The 22046-nt window shown below is 36.2% G+C and overlaps 1 protein-coding gene across 1 annotated transcript; it reads right to left on the bottom strand.

Moving 5' to 3' along the window:
- Positions 1-822: 822 nt before the first annotated feature.
- Positions 823-21430, bottom strand: Mcm10 (minichromosome maintenance 10 homolog; the record flags this gene model as incomplete). The annotated part of the gene is given in 13 exon segments (XM_072301261.1): positions 823-1226; positions 2676-2867; positions 3922-4124; positions 5411-5510; positions 7020-7331; positions 8141-8204; positions 9537-9740; positions 10959-11164; positions 11975-12128; positions 14214-14306; positions 17960-18111; positions 19250-19412; positions 21046-21430. Coding segments are annotated over 13 exon segments (2345 nt in total), but the record flags the coding sequence as incomplete, so codon positions are not given.
- Between the last annotated feature and the right edge of the window lie 616 nt (positions 21431-22046).

The raw sequence follows: 22046 nt of genomic DNA, 5'->3' as shown, positions 1-22046 counted from the left end.
GAATCAAAAGAAAGAATTCTCGTCTTGCCCAAAAAATTCACTTACATTGCTCTATACTCCTGAAAATTTTGAAGCATTTTAATTTCTGATTTCTTCCTGTTTTACAGATTTATTAACCCTCCAAAACAACGGAAGCAGCTTTTCAGCAGCAAAAACTTGTCATTGGTAAGCAAAATATTCTTTGAGGCTCAAAAAAGACCATTTTTAAAACCATTCTTTATGCAGGAGAAAGAAGAAATAGGAAAATTGGGATTGATCTGACGGTTGGCAGGTCCACGATCAAAAAATTTCTGCAGTAGTAGTGTGTACCAAGTTTGATTTAAAGTCATGATTATGACCAAGAACCAAACACTAGGTCAGTTGCGCTAGCCCAGAATTAAATTTTGATGTTTTAGGCTTATAAATTGGCAAAAAATAATAAAATCTGTCCGAACATTTGATTTCTTTATCGAATATTAACCGAGACATCACCTCTTGAAAAACACAGTGTATGACATTATCCACTATGGTAGTACATGCCATGGTTTCTTCCATCTTAGATTCATCAATTAGTGATCCACATAATTGTACTGGTTGTTTGATTTAAAACAAGGATAAAACCAAGGTTGCAGAGACATGCGACTAAGGTAGATAATGTTTAACACCATGTTTTTCAAAGTGCAATACCTGCATTAATATTGGAAATGGTGATGCCCCAACAGATCTGGTTATTTAATGGAGATCACCAACCTGAAATCATTTGAACAGACTCCGTGACTAATGCAACTGGTCTATTGGTACTCATTCCTGGTTTAAAGATCGAACAAATTTTGAGTCAAATAATTTTTCTAAAAATTGATTTTATTTTTGAAAAAGAATTGAAAATTTGAAAAATGTAGAAGACTAAAATTTTTCTAGTTAAAAGCTAAAAGACCCTCTGTTAAACTGAGGGCACTGTGTCTCAAATTGGACAGTTCAAACTGTTGCAAGTTAACTTCATTGCAGGTCATACTCACAATTTGAAGGTATCACAGATGTCCATCTTAGTGGGTAGAATTTGTGTCTGACACTCACCAATAATACATATAACCGACAATGATTATGGAGGTAGACAAATTCTTATGCTAAAATTATTTTTCTTCATCTGGGACGAGTAGATTGAGATTTCCTGCCACAGCGTTGCCATAGTGAGCCTCTTCATCTCCTCGAATACTGAGCTTCGGTACTGGAAGTTCAACTTTCCTTTCCTAAAAAAGGTCCAAAAATTCCAATTTGAAACTTGAATTTTATTGACTTGAGTTCCAATTTTTTTGTTTTTGTTTTTCAGAGGAATGTTTTAGAAACATTTTGCCGGAAGTAAGTGCCCGAACATATCAACTTATATCAAAGTCTAAACGGTTTTAGGTTCATGGTTATAAAAATCATAGTTTGAGGAAGTATTTTTAAAGTTTAATAAGCCACATTTGAGGACAAAAATTGTCGAAATAAAATGCAGCTTTTGTCCTTTTCTGTCACAAAAATGAACTAGATTGCACACAATTTATTCTGAGGAATAAAGGAGCATATGTTTCATAACAACTATAAGTACCAAATTTTCAACTCGTGTGGAAGTTGTAGCTCCTTGTACTATGGAAGCTATCCCCAAGAATTATCAAATTATAATGTTTCTACAATCATACTTTTAAAGCAAATTTATAAGGATTGAGTGAAGAGAATTCATGTGAGCTCATTATTCTTGTGAATCTTGTCGTATTAGTAGATACAGAAACAAAAAAAAAATCGAGTTTGAGGGTGGGGACTTCCAAAATTTTTCAAGAATAAGTGGACGGGTCTTAATTGGAATAAGCTTAATTGCATTTGGCAATGTCTGATACTTTCTCATATTTTCTTTTTTTAACAGAGAACTGCAGCCTGATTGTTGAAATTTTAAGTTTGTCGACCAGAGAAGACAAAATTAAGGAAAAAACGAGTTGAGTGATTGGTCAGCTTCATCCTTCGTCCTCTTCGTCGTGCCAGTAAAGAATGTATTCATCAAGAAGCTAGAGGCGTCTCTTGAGCTGCCGATACTATGTCATCAAGTCTTTATTAATTCCATCTTTTATTGGGACGAGAAAGATTATGAAGGATAAAGCTGACCGATCACACCATTCAATTCTCTTTGACCTTGTCTTCTCCGGTCAACAAACACAACATTTCAAGAATCAGGCTGCAAAACTATGCACTTAACTCGTTTATACTTTCTATAAATTTACTCTAGATTATGAAGAGGATACTCACAAAATTTTAAGTTTCAGAGCTGCTTAGTTTTTTCATTAAAAAATAAAACATCAGAGAAAATAGAGCAACGTCTAATGTTAGGCTAATTCCAATTAAATCCGTCCAATCCATCCATATGGAGTATGCTATTTGATTAATGTAACCATGTTTTAGGTTCATGAAAAGCGTGCCAGATTTTTTTGGAGCTTCAGCAACAGATTGAAAGTTTGGTGACATGAACCGATATAACAATTACCAGAATCTGAAGCATGGATCCTTAAATCTATCCAATTTTTCATGATAATTTACAATATACTTTCACAATATAAGGATAATGCCATGGATTTGAGGCAAAAAATAAGGTTCCTCCAAGCAACTGCAAAAATGACCTCAAGGTAATGTTCTTGAAACCGTATCTGGATAATGGCTTGAAAACTTACACTCATCATGGCAGCTCTTTCCCACTGGTAAGCTCCACATCGTTCACAGGCACCATTCGGGATTTTGTCTAATATCGTCTTCTTCAGCTTACAACTACCGCACATGAAAAACCTCTTGTTTGTTGTTATGCATTTGGTTTTGTGTTTCTCTTTGAAACACCGTTCACTCAAAGTGTACCAAGTATATTTGCACTGAAAAATCAGAGAGAGAGAGTTGATTTAAACCTAAAGTAATAAAGATAGTTGTTTGAAAAAATGATCGATTGAGGCCTAATTAATATTTGGCCCACATATTTTCTACGAGAGCAATCTCAGTGATGATTTTGTGAACCATCTGGCAACAGGCTAGACATAGGAATTGATCTGATCAACGTTCTTTGAAAATATTCCGCCACATAAATTCATATTGATGAAATCTGGAATAAATTTGTCTCCTCTCATCAAGCTGATTATGAGTTATGCTTGACTATGGTCGTAATGTTGCACAGGCCAAAATTTACACCTTTCATTGCTGTTGAAAGAGTTCAAAACGTGTCAATTAAAAAAGGTAAAAATGACTGGCTAGTTGATTTGACACAGAAAATTCATAAAAACACACATTGTTAGCAAAGGTATTAAATTTTTGATAAAAAGTGGCGTGGCGTGCTTTGCGATATATTGATATTTCCCTATTTGACGCTATGGTAAAGAATTGATCATTAAGGTGTTCGCTGCGAACACCCTGTTTATCGATCCTTTTCCATAGGTTTAAATGGTAGATTAATCGATATATCGCAAATCACGCCACGTTACTGTTGATAAATATTTTAAATTACGAACTTGATGATATAATTTGACCATATTTTTCGATTTGGAACTACAATATCTGGCTCAGTTTCGGAACAACGAAAGTGCGATTAGTTTTCCTGTGTAAGCGATTGTTTTTACAGACAAAATGCAATCCAATTACTGCTCTGGCAGCTTTTTCTCTCACAGCCAAGTTTTTTAGTTAATTTCTAGTCAAAGTTCTTTAAATTCTCCTATGATTCTTCCAAAATTGTAAGACAAAATTCGTAAATCTTCTGAAGATGATGTACAATTATTTTTTTTAAACTTTCTTCAGATTGTTCTAGTTACATGCAACCTATAGAAAACCTCATAAAATCACGCATTTTTTTTGCACTTGACATGCTCTGCGGCAAGGTGCAAGGTTATTTCCTTTTAAAATGGAGATAACTAATCAAACATCAGATGGAGCTAAACTTACGTCGTAGCAAACATATGCTTTGGTCTCCAATTTGAATGTGGTTGTCATTTTGTTTTCCAATTGTTCTTTCTTTTCTAGTTTGTCGAAATACTCTTCTTGAGCAGCACTGTCGGCTGCTTCGACTAGCTTCGAATTTCTAGATTTCATGTTGAGTAGTCTTTCAAATTCTGCAGATTTTGTACCTGTCTCCACTTTGGGTTTAGCTGAAACATCAGAAAAACCTTCATTAAAAAATTAAAGAAAGAAAAAAAAGAGTAATGCGAACCAAAAACAAGGTGTTTGCAGATACAGTATCAGTATGGTGACTAGAATTCTTAACCATGCTCATTCCCTGATTTTTTCTGATTTTTAGGAGCTCATTCCCTGATGAGGAATCAAAGTTCCCTCCTTCTTGGCCAGGATTTTATTGAAGAAAACGATGTAACGGAGTTCCAAATATGAATATGATTTTTTTCATTTTTTGGCCAATTCCCATATTCAAATGTTTAATTCCAAAAGCGTTCCTAATGTTATATGATCTGGTCGATGAAAAATTCTCTATTCTCCTGAAGATTTGAAGGCTCAGGTGCAATAACATAAACAGTAATAACAAAAGATGCTTAAAAAATCCTACCCAAAATTTACTTTTGTGCACAAACAAACTCAGTATTACTTTCGTAAATATTTGGCAAATGACTGCAGTTTAAGATAATCTTGAGAAAATTCAAATGAAGTTAAAGAAAGAACGAAATTAATTTCGGAGCAATATAAGAAGAGGTTCTCGGTTTTCGAAACAAATTCCCTGATACACCCTGGATTTTTCTGTTTCCCCCAGTCTAGACACCTTGGATATCAGTCAAAAATAGACGGTCATCAGCCATGTCCTCCTCAGCCATTGCATCATGCCGCTTCCTCAGCTTATAACATGTTGAAACAACTCTCATTTGGTTTTTCCTTATGATGCACCACTAGACAATGTAAGAATTTAAGCTTCTTAATATCAACGGTGAAACTTCCGAGCCCAGTATATTGGCTTGCAATTTTGCAGACTTTACTTTTTGAACTGACAATTACTCGACATCAATTGGACCGCATTTAACAGAAAGGAACCAAGCCACATCAGCTATTGCCAAATTTAAATGGGCAATTTAATTTTTTACGAGGGAACGTGCGTATGGATTCCTTTGAATATGTTGAGGAATTTGCTTCGTACTAAGGAGAAAATCCACTGAAATTTGCACGAAAATCCGCACAACTGTTTTCTTGTAAAAAATTAAATAGCCCAATTAATTTTGGCAATAGCTGATGTGGCTTGGTTCCTTTCTGTTTGACGCGATCCAATTCTTGAAAACTTCCATGAATTTTCTTTTCTGTGCAAAGGTAATTCTGAAAAAGACTTCAAGGAATGATGTTGATGAATTTTCCTTTTTAAAAAAATAAAACAGGGTTGGAGATTTTCAATCAACGCAAATGATATAGAATGAGAAGGAAATTATTTAAAACTACTCACTTTCCTCTTCTTTAAATTGCTCCAGGGACTTCCGAGGTTTAGGGGTGATTGCTGCATTTGGAAGAGGCCCATGTTTTTTGACATACTGCAGAGCTTTCTCCTGTACACAAAAAAATGGAATATCAAATTTATTTAAAGGATAAAAAGCGTAACGAAGCATGACTTTCTTCGAATTTCTTTCTTTCTTTCGTGAAATTTTTGAAGGTGATGAGGCCAACACTTAGTAAGAAAATTAGAGAGAGATACACAAGATTTGCTTAAAATTTTCAAAACCAGTAGAAAGCTGATTGTTACAAAAATTGGACTGGATACAGCTAATATTGTATCAAGCAGAATTCCATTTTTGTTAAGATTTTATTAAAATGAGTTTATTTCAGACATATTTACAGTTAATTAAATCTTTGAGAATAATAATACGAGGGTCATCCAAAAAGTAAGGTTCCCTACCTTGTATCTTCCGAACGAAAAGAGATAAATCAAATCGGTAAAAACGTAAATATTAGGCATACTCTAAGCTTTAAAACAAGCTCAAGTTTTTGAAAATCGGTTGAGGACTTCGCGAGAAAACTCAATTTTACTGAGACGACCTCCCGTCGTCGCGTGCCCACCTCCGAGGTCAGGATGCGCGGAGAGTCCCTTACTTCAGACTCGGCTTATCGCCTCTAAACATCAAATCGAAAAGGAATGTAAAAGATTTTATCAAGTAGGCCTTACCTTTCTTTTTGAGATAGTCTCCACATCTTTTTTGACATTTCTGGTATCATTACAGCAGCTCTTTCATGCCTTCCGCGTAAAAGGTCTCGTCTTGGCTCCAAAATCAGTCATTGCCAGCGATCTGCACCTCTAAATCGGTTGGAAATCGCTTTCCACATTGGGAGTTTTTCATCTCAGGAATAGACGAAAGTCACCTGAGGCTAAATTAAGAGAGTACGGAGGATTGGGGAAAAATTTTACCACGGTAAACAACTGATTTGGATGTGCAGATCGCTGGCAATGACTGGTTTTGGAGCCAAGACGAGACCTTTTACGCGGAAGGCATGAAAGAGCTGCTGTAATGATACCAGAAATGTCAAAAAAGATGCGGAGACTATCTCAAAAAGTAAGGTAAGGCCTACTTGATAAAATCTTTTCAATTCCTTTTCGATTTGATGTTTAGAGGCGATAAGCCGAGTCTGAAGTAAGGGACTCTCCGCGCATCCTGACCTCGGAGGTGGGCACGCGACGACGGGAGGTCGTCTCAGTAAAATTGAGTTTTCTCGCGAAGTCCTCAACCGATTTTCAAAAACTTGAGCTTGTTTTAAAGCTTAGAGTATGCCTAATATTTACGTTTTTACCGATTTGATTTATCTCTTTTCGTTCGAAAGATACAAGGTAGGGAACCTTACTTTTTGGATGACCCTCGTAATTTACATGTTTTTATTGACAATAACTGCAATAATAACATTATCCATGAAAAATTGTGAATTTCCCTTCACAGACGATGAAGGACAAAATTTGAACTGCTGAAATACGACATAACTACAGGGGTGAACTTATTGTTCTCTTTAAATTACTATTCCCACATACAGAATCATCAAATATATTTTTAGAGGGTTGAAAGAATACTTACTTTGGCTTTCTCCCGTGCATTCTTCGGCAAACGATTTTGGACAGCACTGAGCAATTGAGATGCAATTCCAGAGGATGTTGTAGGCGGAGTTTTTGCAGCGAGAGAATTTGGATCAGTTTGTCGATTCAAAAGACTAATCTCAGGATCAAATGAGAAATTCAGCTCTACATCTACCTTCTTCTCTACGATGGGTCTCGTTCCTGATGCGCTGGTAACTTTCACTTTCTTCGTTGGTGGTGTTTCACAAACATCTTCTGCAGGTCTTGAGTTCTTACTTTTCTTCAAAGCTAAGAAATCTTCATATGAAAAAGACTGAAAGTAATAGAGGAATTAGAACAGAGCTGTCTTGTTATGTGTGGATTTAACAAATGAAGAGAAAAAGAAACTAAAAATAAAGTATGTGAAACAGTAAAAACTAGAAAACAGTACAGAACAGTAAAAACCAAATTTGCAATCTGGCCACAAGTTACCTAAACTAAGAAAATATTTTTCACATATTCAGTAATTTTTGTTCTTAATCCGAGAACTCTCCCAGACAGTTGATTTTTAAATACGCTTCTTTTTAAAAATTGATAGCTTTTGTTCCTTTAAGTACGTTTGATACAAAAACCAAGTAGACCCAGTGATAAATTAGAAACGAGTCTGCTATAAAAGTTCGTAAAAGTTGTCACAATTGGGTTTTTAACCTTTTTTTAATTGTAATGAGATAAATCAAGATTAGCATAAAATAAAGTAACAAAAACAAAACAAGACTAAAATATTAAAATAAAGAAGCTGGGACGGAATCTGGCTAGGAGAGAGGGATATCTGTGTTTTAAATGTATCAGCTTTTAAACATTCTTTTTTTATTTTGTTACATAGACTTTCATGACTGTTGATGTATTTGCATTTTCTTACTCTCTTACATAATCTAAAGGACAAAGCAAAGTTCAAAAATGTCATTGGTTCAAAATTTGATACTTCAAAATATTACAACTAAAACTCTGCTTTGACTCTCTTCAACGTAAATTCATTGCATTCTAGAATTACTCGGCTACGATCCAAATCCATGACAATAATAGAACCTTTTCTGCCTTGAAGCTAACTTACTTGAGCAGCGTATCCTAAGCTCATAAACTTACCTTTTGATTGCTAGCGCTTGGCTTCACGACGTTTTCGAGATCTATCGAGTCATTTGCTAAGGAGCTGTGAAATAGAAAACAAAATTTGATGGAAAATCAGACAATACAAATACACTGACTTAGTGTGATCAAAATAGGTCATGGCTTAACTTTAACAAGATGGTAACGATTATTTATAATCATTAAATTAATTTGAATATTTGAATCTATGTAGATTCAGTGATTATACATTTAATACTTTTTCATGTAATATAATTACACAATGTAGCTAAATTTTATCTCGTAGCAAGACTTAACAGGAGAAATCCGTTGATAAAATGTCTGCTTGTGGGCATTAACATACATATACTACAGAGAATACAGAGAGATTGATTAATTGTGATAGATCAAAGTCACAACCAACGATAAAACTTCTTGTTGCGCCTGAAAAGCTCAGAACTTGGTGTACTTTTACATGAACATACTCAGAAACAGTACTCATCGTTCCTTGGCCAATTTCACTTCCTTTTGCAAGAGGAACTAGTAGGGGTCTGCGAAGCGGAGTTTATCAAAGCAAAGTAACTGCGAAGCGAAGCGGACAAAAAAAAACCCTTCAAATATGCTGGATGCAACCCCCAGAATTTCGTGGCGATCACTCCAGCAAGTTGCGACTCAGCGTGCGACGGTGATGAATTTAATTGGACACCAGGGATTACGTGAAGAATACATTCATTAAATTTTACCCCTTTTCCCCTAAATTTTAAGAATACATTTTTATTGAGATGCCAGCAGATCTAAGATTTTTTTTTTAATTTCTCACCGGTTTTGCTTTAATAATCACGGAATGATGAAAAATAAAAACTGTTTTTGCTTTTTATTTTCCTTCTAATTTTTTTTATCTATTTTAATTTAAAACATAGCAAGCAATACCTACAAAATTGTGGTAAATATAATTTGAAAACCATCGATTTAAACTTTTCAAAAAATTTTATTATGATGGAATTGAAGGCTGGATATTGGATTAGGAGAAAAGGCACTTATATGCGTAGCGCATGGACAAAGAACTGGTTTACGTAGAATTATCCATCAATCATTGGCATTCGGCATTGATTCCAAAAGAGCGCGAAAATTTGCATTACCGCAAAATTTTCGCTTTGCTATGCTTTTTCCGACCTCGCGCTTCGCTTCACAAAATGCGAAGCTTTGCGGACTCCTAGGAACTAGCTTCTATTTCTGACTAATTCTGAGCACCTATCTGCATAGGGAAACTATTGGCACAAACGCTGTTTCTATAGTGAGACAGAAATAAAAACATAAACTCCTAAAAGTAAAAAACAAATCCTAAAAATTCTGATATTCAGTACTTGCGTAAAATTAAAGATAAAATACAAATAAAACAAGAGCGAGGAGTTCTTACCTTGGTTTTGACAACTTAGGAACGGGTTTATCGAAGCTGGTATCACAGATTTTTCCAGGTTGATTTGATTTGTTTGAACCTTTAGTGGTGCCATTCAATGAAGAAGAAACAGATGGTTTACTTGAGACAGACGGAGATGACACAGGCATTTTATTCTTGGTGAATAGTCTAGAGAATGTCTGAGGCTCTCCTTTATTTGTTGACCTAAAAAAGAGAAAATTTTGGGAATGAAAAATCATAGGCAGCAATTTTAGGAGAAAAATAAACTCTTTGGCAGAAATTGAGGATAGTGTATTAGAGAAAAACGACTTGTCCAAAGCAAGAAATGTCCAAAGCAAGAAAATCTGCTTTCATTGCACAAGATGTGTAAAAATATAACATGGGAAAATTTAGTACAGTGTTGCCTGTTTCAGATGTCATTTGGTACATTCGAAACGATATGAAGCAATCTGAAAATTCTTCTTAATACATAAATAGATGAGGTAATCTAAGATTTCAAATAGTGCTAGATTCACTATAGAACAGGAAACATTTTTCTATGATTTTCCATTTTCTTGTGATTTAAATAATGTTGATTTTCATTGCTTATTTTATATTTTGTCTGAGATTTGAGTTTTTAACTAACCGATATGTTCCCTATGTTTCCTACATGTTTTTATACTGCGGGCAGTGATATTAAGTTATATTGCCGCCTATAGCAGTTTCACAACAATTGAGCTTATTCATTGCTTATTTTATATTTTGTCTGAGATTTGAGTTCTCAACTAACTGATATGTTCCCTATGTTTCCTACATGTTTTTATGCTTCGGGCAGTGATATTAAGTTATATTGCCACCTATAGCAGTTTCACAACAATTGAGCAAAATTTTAGATAGTCCTTGGAAGATCTTCATCTTTATCTTCATGAGGGGAAAAAAAATTACTACACTCTGATCATTTGCTGTATATTTTGCTGGAATTTATGCAAAATGAGCTCACCCACTTGAAGAGCCGACAGAAGATCAGCTGTCTTCAAATTAGCGATGAAATTAAATGTAAGAATCAAGATTTTCTGTTACTCTCTTAAAGTACGTAAACTTACTTAACTAAGATCCTAACTGTGGTTGTTGCCAATACTGCCGTGTGACGGAAGAACGCTGTAGGAGCCTTCAACGGTTGCAAAATTTCCTCATTAAAATGCGTTAAAATATGAATTTTCGAGGCAATATTTGAGAATTTATCAAACAATTTTTCAGAGACGTTTATTTGCAGTTGGATCTAAATTATGTTTAAATGTCAAGAGAGGATATTCATAACTCTCCTTTAAAATAAACCTTCTATTGAAGGAAGTTTGGCAACTCTCAAATGTTCATGCAGCGGTTTTCCTGAACAAGGTGGAATAGTTTAAGGGCGAATCATCGAAAACTCAAACAGGAGCTTACACAGAGTTCTGAGCCATTTTTGCCAGACGATGCTCAAAGAAAGAAGGCTGCGGTTCTTCATCTCTCTTCTTACTGGTGTTTTCTACCGACGAGAGAGGTTTACTGGGGTCAGAATTTGTCAAACTGTTGATCCGGGCAAGATCCTTCGCTCTCATCGCCAGATTTTTCTTTGCTGGCTGTAAACTGACTGACTGGTTGAAAAACATCTGCAAGATAGAAGAAAAGTGATAGTTCAAAATGATAAAAAAAAAATGTAATACTCTTGAATTCCTTTGAGAACCATCCATTAATTTTATAATATTTCTGGAGATCAATGCAAGTCTCAAGCTTCATTAGATGCATAGAATTGAAAGTTGGGGAGAAACGGTGAGACAGAGAGCTGCTGGGTAAAACGCAAATTTTACCGTGAAATTGGGCTTTTTAACACAAAGTCGGAAATCTATCTGCGAGGCGAGACGGAAATAAGGCTGTCAGGTAAAAACGCCAGATCAACACAAACGATCAGTAATTTGGAATATTCTGCACCATCGCTGAAGCTTTGTTTCTACAAAGAATCAATCAATTGCACTACTCTCATTTCGTTCCTTGTCGGTAACCAAAAGATTAAAAAACCCACAAAACCGTAAGTATGATTGGGCTGGATAGCTTTAAAAATCAAAATACTATTTGAAATTTTCAAGCTGGACATTCTCCAGGCAAAGAAGTTGGTGATGAATTTGGAAAGAAAGAATGAAAAATTCCATTAGTCAGCTTGTGACAGGAGAGATATAAGTGCCGTAGAGATCCCATTGTACACAGGATCTTTTCCAGAGAAGATTTTCAAAAAGAGCTTGATTAAACTTCAGTAGCATGGCGTGCTTTGCGATATATCGATTGTTATACCATTTAAACCTATGGGGAAGGATCGATAAACAGGGTGTTCGCAGCGAACACCTTAATAATCGATTCTTCACCATAGGTTTAAATGGCATGACATTTGATACATCGAATTCAAGCTACGCCACTGTTAAACTTACGCCTTTTTTTGCATTTCTTGAAGGTTTTTCCACTTTAGAAAACGAGGATGGTATTCGTTGGGAAAATTTTTTATATTCTGTATTGAGATGGTAGATGCAAGTTCTGCAAGTGTTAACATTGACAAACGCGCCACATACTTCTCCATCCTTTTTCCTGAAACATCGTAACGCAACTTGAAATTAAAATTCATAGATGAATTACTATTTCTTAAGAAGTGGAAAGCTAGTTTTTTCATGATAGTAAAAAATGCTTCATTGATTAGAAGACAACGACTCATTTTCTTCTTCCTTGACATGTTAATCAATCTTATCTTCATACCGTTTTTTATTCTTCTTTTATCTCTCTCTCTTATTCATCATTTAACCCACATAGATTTGATCGAACTAGTGATGTAGTGCACTTAATTTTCATACTACAAAAGACAGAGAATTTCAAAAGTCCTAGTCTTCTTAATAATCTCATTAGGTTATCTATATTTCTTGATATCTTTGTAAGCTTAATTCTTGTGGGTGGATAGAAGGCATACCGATGGCAAAAAGTGCAACTACGTATCCCCACTGCAATGGTTCAAAATTTCCACACTCTGATTTCAATTTTTTTGGGAGAAACAAACCAAATTTCTACCTTAAAATATTAACAGAATATTCTGCTAACAAAGAAAAAAAAATCAAGGAGATTTTCGAGAAATGGGCCTGTTGCAAACTTTTGCTTGAGCAGAATGAAGAGTTGTTTCCTATAGATAATGCCTCAAAAATCACGATGAGCGCATCGGCAAAGTCTGAAATGCACTCATAAATTCACAATCTGCGTAAGAAATTTGCGTTATTTTGAGCTTCCCGCTTCAAAAACGATACTCCTTCACAGGTGGTAAGTGTGAATGTGGCCTGTTAGGCGATCTAAACCATACCCTCTTCCGATGCGAAAAACTAAAAGACAGAGATAAAATGTTTCAAGACTTAAAAAATATAAAATATTTCCCCCCCTACAATATAGCTTCATTATTACACGAACCCTCCTTAAGAAAATATATAATAATAAATAACTTCCTAACTACCAATAACATATTCCTCTAAAGGTCCTATTCCATAACTACTAAAATTTCCACTAGTCCAATCCAGTAGTTCATTCAACCCTTCTATGCCCTACCAAACAACTTGTCCTGATTGTTCACTTGGTATGTTCTCCATGGCTCAGTCAATTATTTTCTTATTAGTCGCTATGTCGAGTCTCTTAGCGTGAAGCTGGTGTAGGGGACTTCTACTTTTACTATATACCCACCCAACTCTCTAAAAACCTTAAAAAAAATTCTACTGTACATTCCTATTCTTTCAAATCCCTCTTAGCTTTAATATAACCTCCTCTGTCTATAGATGGTTGTAGATTCCTATCAAAATAATACAAAGGAATAAAAGCCACAAAACTCAAAAAAAAAAAAAAAAAAAAAAAAAAAAAAAATTTATTAGAGGAGTTGCTCCATCGTTGGCAATATTCATCATGGCCGATGCTTGCGCAGTTCCTCGCGTAATTCGAGGAGAACTCAAGGTCAATTAAGGCGGGCGAGGAAAATATGAACGTAAACACGCCGATTGTTATCTGGTTTAATTCTGTTCAGGTGTTATCTCGTCCCATCACTTGTGTTTTGGCGGACTGGCGTCGGCCATGATGAGTATTGCCGCCAATGGAACGACTCCTCTAAAAAAATGTTCACCTGTACCGTAATATCGTTTTCGAAGCGGGAAGCTCAAAAAACCGCAAATTTCTTACGCAGATTGTGAAGTTATGAGTGCATTTCAGACTTTGCCGATGCGCTCATCCTGATTTTTGAGGCATTATCTGTAGGAAACAACTCTTAGTTTTGCTCTAGCAAAAGTTTGCAACAGGCCCATTGTGTTGACTAGTTCTCAAATGAAAAAATACAGTATTACAGAAAGTCGCGAATGGAAATGCGCGGTTTTGCACTTTGGCCATTGAAATACTTATGGTAGTGATTACAATATTTTTAAATATCATTTGTTAAAATAAAAAAGAAGAATCTATACAGATGATTAAGAATTTTGCAGAGTAATGTTTTCATCAGGCATTTCGTTAAGTTGTAGGAAAGACGGACAAATTTCAGCAGGCGCATCATGTTGGTTTAACCAAGGGAGGAGGGAAGCTCTTCAAAGGGCCCAAGATTATTAGATGGAGCCAATGCAGAATTTTGCACACAGAATTTAATTACACCTAATGAAAACTTACACTGTCTTACAAGTTCCATAATCCTTAGAGGTTCCCCACACAATAACTTGGTCTGGAGATCTGATAGAGAGTGCTGCTTCTTCTTTGTTATTCCTGAAAGTCGAGAACAGAATAATTCTAATTAGGATTACACGGAATTACGACTATCGATGAATTTTGATCTGGAAATTGATTTTTGGGGATTGGAAAAACAAACATTTCATTGTCTTCTGCGAGAAGAAATGTATCTTGTCTGTACTGATCTGGTACTTCCATGAACATTTCATTGATCCAAGGGAAAATGCTGCTAAGCAACGCAAAAACGCTGTAAACGCCATTATACATTATTTGGAATCAATGTGTTATAGCAGAAAAACTTGTGTGCCTTGGGACAATATTTCCATAGAATTCTTTTACAAATACTATCGAGATCTAAATCTGAAAATTTGAGGTGCATGGGTAAAACAGTTTTTATTTTATAACTAGGGGGCTACGCCCCCTGGCCGCTACGCGGCCCAACCCCCTGAAGGCGCTCCGCGCCATCAATGGGCCGCTTCGCGGCCCTATTTTTACCCTCCTATCGGTGTTAGTTTTATTTTTCCCCTAAAAAATTACAATATAAGGTATACTTTACTTTTAGAATGAAATAATTTTTGGTTTTGATGAATAAAGAAACAAAATTATTTTTTTGAAGTCTAAAGGACGCGTTTTGGAATGACTACTTGATGAAATATTGCAGTAAAACAACGAACATTGATAATCAGGTAATAATTAAGAGTTTCGGGAGACGGGGATCGAACCCATACCATGTTCAAGGTGGACGCTTCCGACGTCTTTGACGACTCGGCCACCGCTCTACCTGAGGCAGACGGGGCGAATCTTGTGTAGATAAGTGTAGAGCTGATGCGCAGGCTACACAGCTACTGCGCAACCTCCTCGACCACTGCGCATCCTCCCGCGCATAGCGGTAGCAGTCTCGGAGCATTCTGAAAATTCACTCACTTTTATAACGTGATTGTAAAAAAACCTGGGTCCTATTTCCAAAATCTGATTAGAGCGGGCTCATCTAGGGCCAATTACCCGTCGATTACCGCAAAAAACTTAGAAATCGGCCCGGTAGAACGCTCAAACGAACTATGACAAAAAATATAAATTTACATTGTTTAAATGGGAGAATTCGCAACTTTACCACTTAATATAAAAAAACCTAGGCCATATTTTGAAAATCTGAAAAGAGTTGGCTTATCTAGAGACAATTGCCCGTCGATAGCCGCAAAAATCATAAACATCGGCCCGGTAGAACGCTGGAACTAAGCGTTACCAGTTTCGCAAAATTAGGAGGCTTGAGAGCTTATAGTATAGATATTGAAGAATCCCGAGTAATAAAATATTCAAAGAATAAAATTATGGATTCAGCCAGCATGAAGTGTATATAGGTCGGTTATTCAAAATATTATTAGTTTTCCTAAATTTCAATGCTGTCTAATTTTTTTATTCTTATTTTTTATTTATTCATTTATTTTCTTTTTAAATTTTCTTTCGTTTCCGATTTTTATCGTTGCGTTTTTCTCTTTTAGCTTCTCATTAATGTTGGTCCCCTAAAAAATTACATGAGGTATATTTTACTTTTTAGAATGAAATGATTTTTCTTTTTGATAACTAAAGAAGAAAAAAAAATGAGAAGGCAAAAGGATGCGATTCTCAATGATTTATTGATGCTCCATTGCAGTAAAATATTGAAGTGAGTCGGACAGAGAATTTCAAAACATTCCCGGGTAGGGAATCGAACACCCGTCATGTCAGCAGAAGGCCTAGCAAGCCGCCTTAACCAACTCGGCCACTGCCGAACATGACTCTAATAAGTGAATCTTGTGTACATAAAGATAGAGCTGATGCGCAGGCTACCCAGCTACTGCGCAACCTCCTCGACCACTGCGCATCCTCCCGCGCATAGCGGCAGCAGTCCCGGAGCATTCTGTATAGTTACTCACTTTTATAACGTGATTTTGAAAAAACCTGGGTCCTATTTCCAAAATCTAATTAGAGCGGGCACATCTAGGGCCAATTACCTGACGATCTACGCAAAAATCATGGAAATCGGCCCGGTAGAACGCTCAAACGAACTATGACAAAAAGTATAAATTTACATTGTTCTTATGAGAGAATTCGCAACTTTACCACGTAATATAAAAAAACCTGGGCCATATTTTGAAAATCTGAAAAGAGTTGGCTAATCTAGAGACAATTGCCCGTCGATTGCCGCAAAAATCATGAAAATCGGCCCGGTAGAACGCTGGAACTAAGCGTCACCAGTTTCGTAAAATTAGGAGGTCTCGGAGCTTATAGTATAGACGTGTTATGTTCCAAAAAATGAGGAACAATCTTGATGGATTTACGGCGTTCTTGCTTAGCACAGCAGAGTGGTCCCACTAATTAGTCCAAAAATTTCAGAGGTTATTAGATTTCCCCACAAGGGAAAAGAAAAATCAAAAGAAATTTTAGAAAAATTCATGTAATTGTTTTCTTACGGACAAATGAAATTTAAGTGAGAAATACTGAAACAGCCCTGTTGAGATGTTCTTTGGTGCGCGCAACAATTTTTGAGCAAAAAGTTTGAATTCTCTATAATTCGAGTTCTTTATTTTGAGTTCTCTATATTTTGAATAAAGAAGAAGAAAAAAAAAATACATGAAAAAACTTTAATATCTTGGTTAGTGAGATATATTAAATAATTTTTGTTGCACAAATTGTGTTCTGCGTGAAATTAAGTGAGAAAAATTTCATCATAAAACTTAAATTCGCATCTTTGAATGTTTGACCATCTTTGGCGACCCCCCAGACTCAATAAGGTGCAACAGCGAGTTACAAGTATATCAGTTTTCAAAAAAAAACAATGCACTTTTCTTATGTACGTGTAACCGGGGAAATTCAGCTTTTCCGCTGATAAGCCTCCAATTTTAAAAAACTTTAGCTCGTTAGAAAGCTGAAGAAATTCTGCAGAGACCACTTTCTTTGATTTGCTTTAAATTAATTTTCGTCGAGATACAAAAGAAGGAAATCGACTTAATGGTGAATTTAGTGTCTTCAGCAATCATAAGTGCGCCCGGAAAAAGCTGGGTTTCTCTGCAACCAGTGACCCGATCTTAAGAATTTTGTCTTGTTAGAGTGCTGAAATGTATTTGCAGAAAGACATTTCCCCGATTTTCTTCTTTATCATTACTTTATGAGTTATTGAAGAAAAACGATCCTCTTTTTTTATCGTACATACTAGAATTTCGAAAGAAGGGCATATCTCTGGCTTACTTTGTCCAATGATTACAGAGGGCAAATTATTTATTTTTTCAAACTTTTAATGGATTTCAAAGCTGTAGGATCTAGTTTAAGAGAAGTGCCTTTGGTTTAACCAACTGCTGCATTTAATTTTTCAGGACACCATTTCAAATCTTCAAATGCGTTTTGCTAACGACGCTGAACCTTGTACATGCGCCCTCCTTCCGGCATGGTCCTCAATTACGTCATCATAAACCTGTTTTTGAAGAATGTGGCTTTCTCTTGATTTTTCCTGTATATGATTGATTTTTTGCCACTCTTTCCAAAGATTTTTCTTTGACTTAAACAGCTTTACCTTCACGACAAGAGTGACGAAATTGTTATAATTATAATTTTTTCTTTAGAGACTGAAAAAATTTTCGACTTTAGCAAGGTTTCACTGTACATAACAAAAAACATAAAATTATACGGTTCGGAAAAAATAGAGCAATGCTTACCGATTGTCCAAGGGTGACGGATTTAGAATTCCAATCGCAGTTGCGATACCAATTTTGGATAGATCTGTATGGCATTTGCCAAATAAAAATAGACTGAATGACTTCAAACCACTGTGTAAATCACTCAAAGTCAAAATGGTGTACAAAGTTCCCTGGAAAGTCAGAAAATAATGCTGTCAGTGAGGTGTAAGGCAGTTACAACTTTAACGACTTTGAAAAAGAATTGCCTATTTTGTAAGGTTTTATTGTATAGTGAAACTACATGCTAAAAATTAATGTACTTTTGGATAAGTACAAAGTTCAGCTTTGTAGCTCAAGTAAAGTGAGCTTTGCTGACTAAAGTGCAAAATCTCATACCTCCATTGCAGGGTTTCAAAATGTCCACCTCTAATTTATTATTCTGAAAAAAACACAAGCCAACTTTAGAGCATGTTATGCGGAATATGTTGCTAACAGAGAAAGAAGTTCAAGGCCGTTTTTAATGAATCACATTGACTACTGTCCGAAGAAAAAATTAAGCATGACATGAAGTCTGCAACATCGCAAACAGTGCTGATGGTTTAACACTTTGGTCTTCGATTTTGTCTGTCTTTTATCTCTAAAAACTCATGGATTGTGCAAATTATAAATTATTCACAGCTCCTTAAAATTTTGTAATATTCCTCGAGTGTAGGCTCTTGTTACAAAACCATAAGATGAAAAACGAGAGGAGTTGTCGATGAATCAAAATTCCAATCCTGACAAACTACAGAGCTCTGGGAAATATCGATAACCTTTCAATTCACCTGAAATTTGAGTTTTCCATATGCTGATCAAATTAACATCAATACTTTCAAAATTTCTTTTCAAATTTTTGATGTCTGTTGATTTACATTTGAAGCTTCATTTAACCAGATCGAGCCTAACTGTATTTCACAATGCCTGAATTCTCTCCATACTTAATTTTTTTGCAAGAGAACTAACCAATGTAACATCTTGAAATCTTCAAGAACAGCAGAGGAAACAGACTCACAAAATTTGGAGGTAGAATGTGTCTTAGTTTTCTTGTAGAGTAAGAGTAATAAAATATAAGAGGTGATGGGGCAATATCTTATATATTTAGGCCGACTCTTTTGAATACCGTCTAAATTCAACTATCTGTTTCAGCAATCCCATTTTGGTTTTATATCTGTTTGATTCAAGATCTTCAAGGAACTTTTGAGTACCAAAACCAAATACCAAAACCTTCACAGATGAACCTGGGAACCAATACCTTCACAGATTTCTGAGAGTTGCAAGATTAAAGCTTACCTTTGAGGAAGCTTTTGAATATCTTGAAACTATTATTCCAGCAGTAAACCAGTCAACTTTGTCAAAATCTTTTGTCAATAAATATCTATTCAGCTCATGAATTGGAACAGGTGTACGACCTTTGGCCCGCTCTAATAATGTTGCTGATGAAAATAGTGGGTTCCTGAACATCACAAAAGAATATAAATCAAGAAATAAATATACTTTGGCTTACTGAAGGCAGAGTCTTTCTAGAGGGGAATATTGCATGCAATACTGGTGCCGGAATCGCAGTCAAATGCAATATTTTCCTCTAAAAAACTCTGCCTTTATTTTGCTGAATAAGTTTAACAAATAAAGTGAGTAAATTCTTTAGCTTTGACCCAACAGAAATGCAATTTTCAATAAATATTATAATTAGGTACAGTTAACTTATGAGTTAATACATGAAATATACCGCATGTCATTCTGACTCATTGTCAGAGCTCTTCACCCATCAAATCACCAGAACATCAGTTAAATGGCAAAATATACAAATGGGTAATTGGTACGATTTGCCATGGTCCAATTGCTTTGCATTAAATATACTAGCCGTTCTGGGCGCGCTTCGCGCGCCCGTCACGCCTAGCCGGGGGCTACGCCCCCTGGACCCCCGGTCACTCGCTACGCGAGTGACATTCGGCTCGCTTCGCGAGCCGATTTTGTAGTAGTTGCAAATTTTTTATCACTATATTTTGAAGATTTCATAGAAAACATTATGAAATTCTCACTCCACAATTAACTTGTAGAATAATAATGGCAGGGCAAGAAATAGACTAAATCTTAAAATGGACGGTTCCCACTTAGTAAAAACAGCCAACACCACGTGAAGGTGAGGAATCATCGTTAGCCACTTTTTTTTTTTCTTTACTTTTCTGAAAAAAATTTACTGAGATTTTAGTTGCGTCCCCTAAAAGGAAACACGGAGAAAAAAATTTGTGCATGGAACCCGAAGCTGAGATCATATGGATCTCTGAAGTTTTCGGATCACGTATCCGAAAAGTTAAGGTCCATCTGCCGAAGTTCGGGTCAGACAATTGAAGTAGTTCGGTATATACCGAAGGTTTCAGGTTACACATCTGAAGTACTCGGTGCATACCGAAGTGCTTCAGATTTCTGACTCAGAGATTTAGGAAAAACACAGTAGAGAACCAAGGAAATCACAGTAGAACAGAGAAAAAAATACAGTCGAATAAATAAAGAAAACTATTATCGAAGAAATTCTAATTATTTGGAAAGTAATTCGCTGGCGTAGTCAATGCGTAGCTGCGTAGGAGCATGAGCGAGATTTATCATCAACTGACCGCTGGCCGGTAGGTACCTGGGCGGGCGAGCGACAATACGTAAAAGCGGTGGCATGGTTTGATTGACAGAGGAGTGGGGAACGGTCAGACGTAGGGGAAAGGTTCAGGCTGAACCGTTCAGCACAGCGCAGCGTCAGTCACCGGGTGGGGAAGAGAGTCCGGGAGGGGACACTTCCCCTCGAGTGAAATAGAAAAAGGCAGAATCCTTCGAAGTTTATATTAATGATATCAATGACCAAAGTACGAAACCTTATACCTCCATTTGCAGCTTTTCAGACTTCATGTCACACTTAGTTCTTTCTTTGGAAAACAAGTCGGTAAAATTTACACATTAATATCTCGTTGTGGAGTTAATTTTTAAACGCTCTGTGATCTGAATCGCTTTCCTCGCAATTTTGGAAAGATACATGTAATATGGTGATTTACTGCAAAGAACAAGGTAGACTACTGAACAGAAAAAGAAAATCTACTTACACAAGCCTCATTCTGAAAATAGGATCAACAAAGACATTTAAATCGGAAGGAGAAGATCCAAATTTAGGGAGTGGCTTTGGAGTATCAGAGCTATCCTTAACTTTCTGATTCCAAGACTTGGTGACATCATTCTTGGTGCGCACAGGATTGGAATTTGAAACTTTTTTTTTTAAATCCTGAACAATGACTCGGTTGCTTTCTCCATACTCATCATCAGATGAGTCTAGAGCATTTTCATGCACTACACTCTTTTCTTTGGTTGAAAGAGATTTTTCTTGCTTGGGTGTTGGTTTGGAATTCTTTGGTGTTTTTTTGCTGCTTTCGTCTAGTGAGTGACTAAATCCATCACTTTCTGTCAGAAATTTAGCAAGGAGCTGCAAATCATCTGAAAAATTGAAATAGTTTGTTCTTAGGGTACAATCTAACTTCCAAACTGACTTTTACAATGTAGATTAATGAAAGATAGGTTTTCATGTTTAATTTAAAATTTGAAACATATTGTTGATAAACCAGAGGAGAAAATTGTAAAAAGGGAAGCATAGAAAGTATTATGATGCTTGTTACACTTCCCTCCGAACCTAAGGTGATTTGACAGTTGCCATTTTTTGTGTCAGAGGGACATGTGATATATCGCATCAATTTGTTCCATGATTTCAGATATCAGTCATTTTTTCAAATTTTGAGATCGCTTTTCCATTGTCATAAGCAGGGCTTTAGAGCTGAGGTTTGAGGCAGAGGCAGGTACCTGGCGCTGACTTTCATGCCGCATCGGACAGTGCGCCGGGGATTGTATTTGCCCGTGAGGCGCTTAACCTGGTGAAGCTGACACCTGGCATGGCTTCCTGATGCCGCATCAATTTTGATGCTGGCAAAAGTGAAGCGGCCTCATTTACACATGTCGGACGCCAGCGCCCCGGGCGGCTAATGGCACCAGGCTGTGTTTTCAACCCTTCCTCGGTGTCCACTTCTGAGAACTTCCTGGCTTGGGCCGCAAATTCATC

This window comes from Bemisia tabaci, chromosome 6 (genome assembly GCF_918797505.1).
Source record: "Bemisia tabaci chromosome 6, PGI_BMITA_v3".
In the NCBI taxonomy this organism is placed as follows: Eukaryota; Metazoa; Arthropoda; class Insecta; order Hemiptera; family Aleyrodidae; genus Bemisia; species Bemisia tabaci.
Note: the sequence above shows the minus strand (reverse complement) of the source record. Positions and strands in the feature narration are given on the sequence as shown.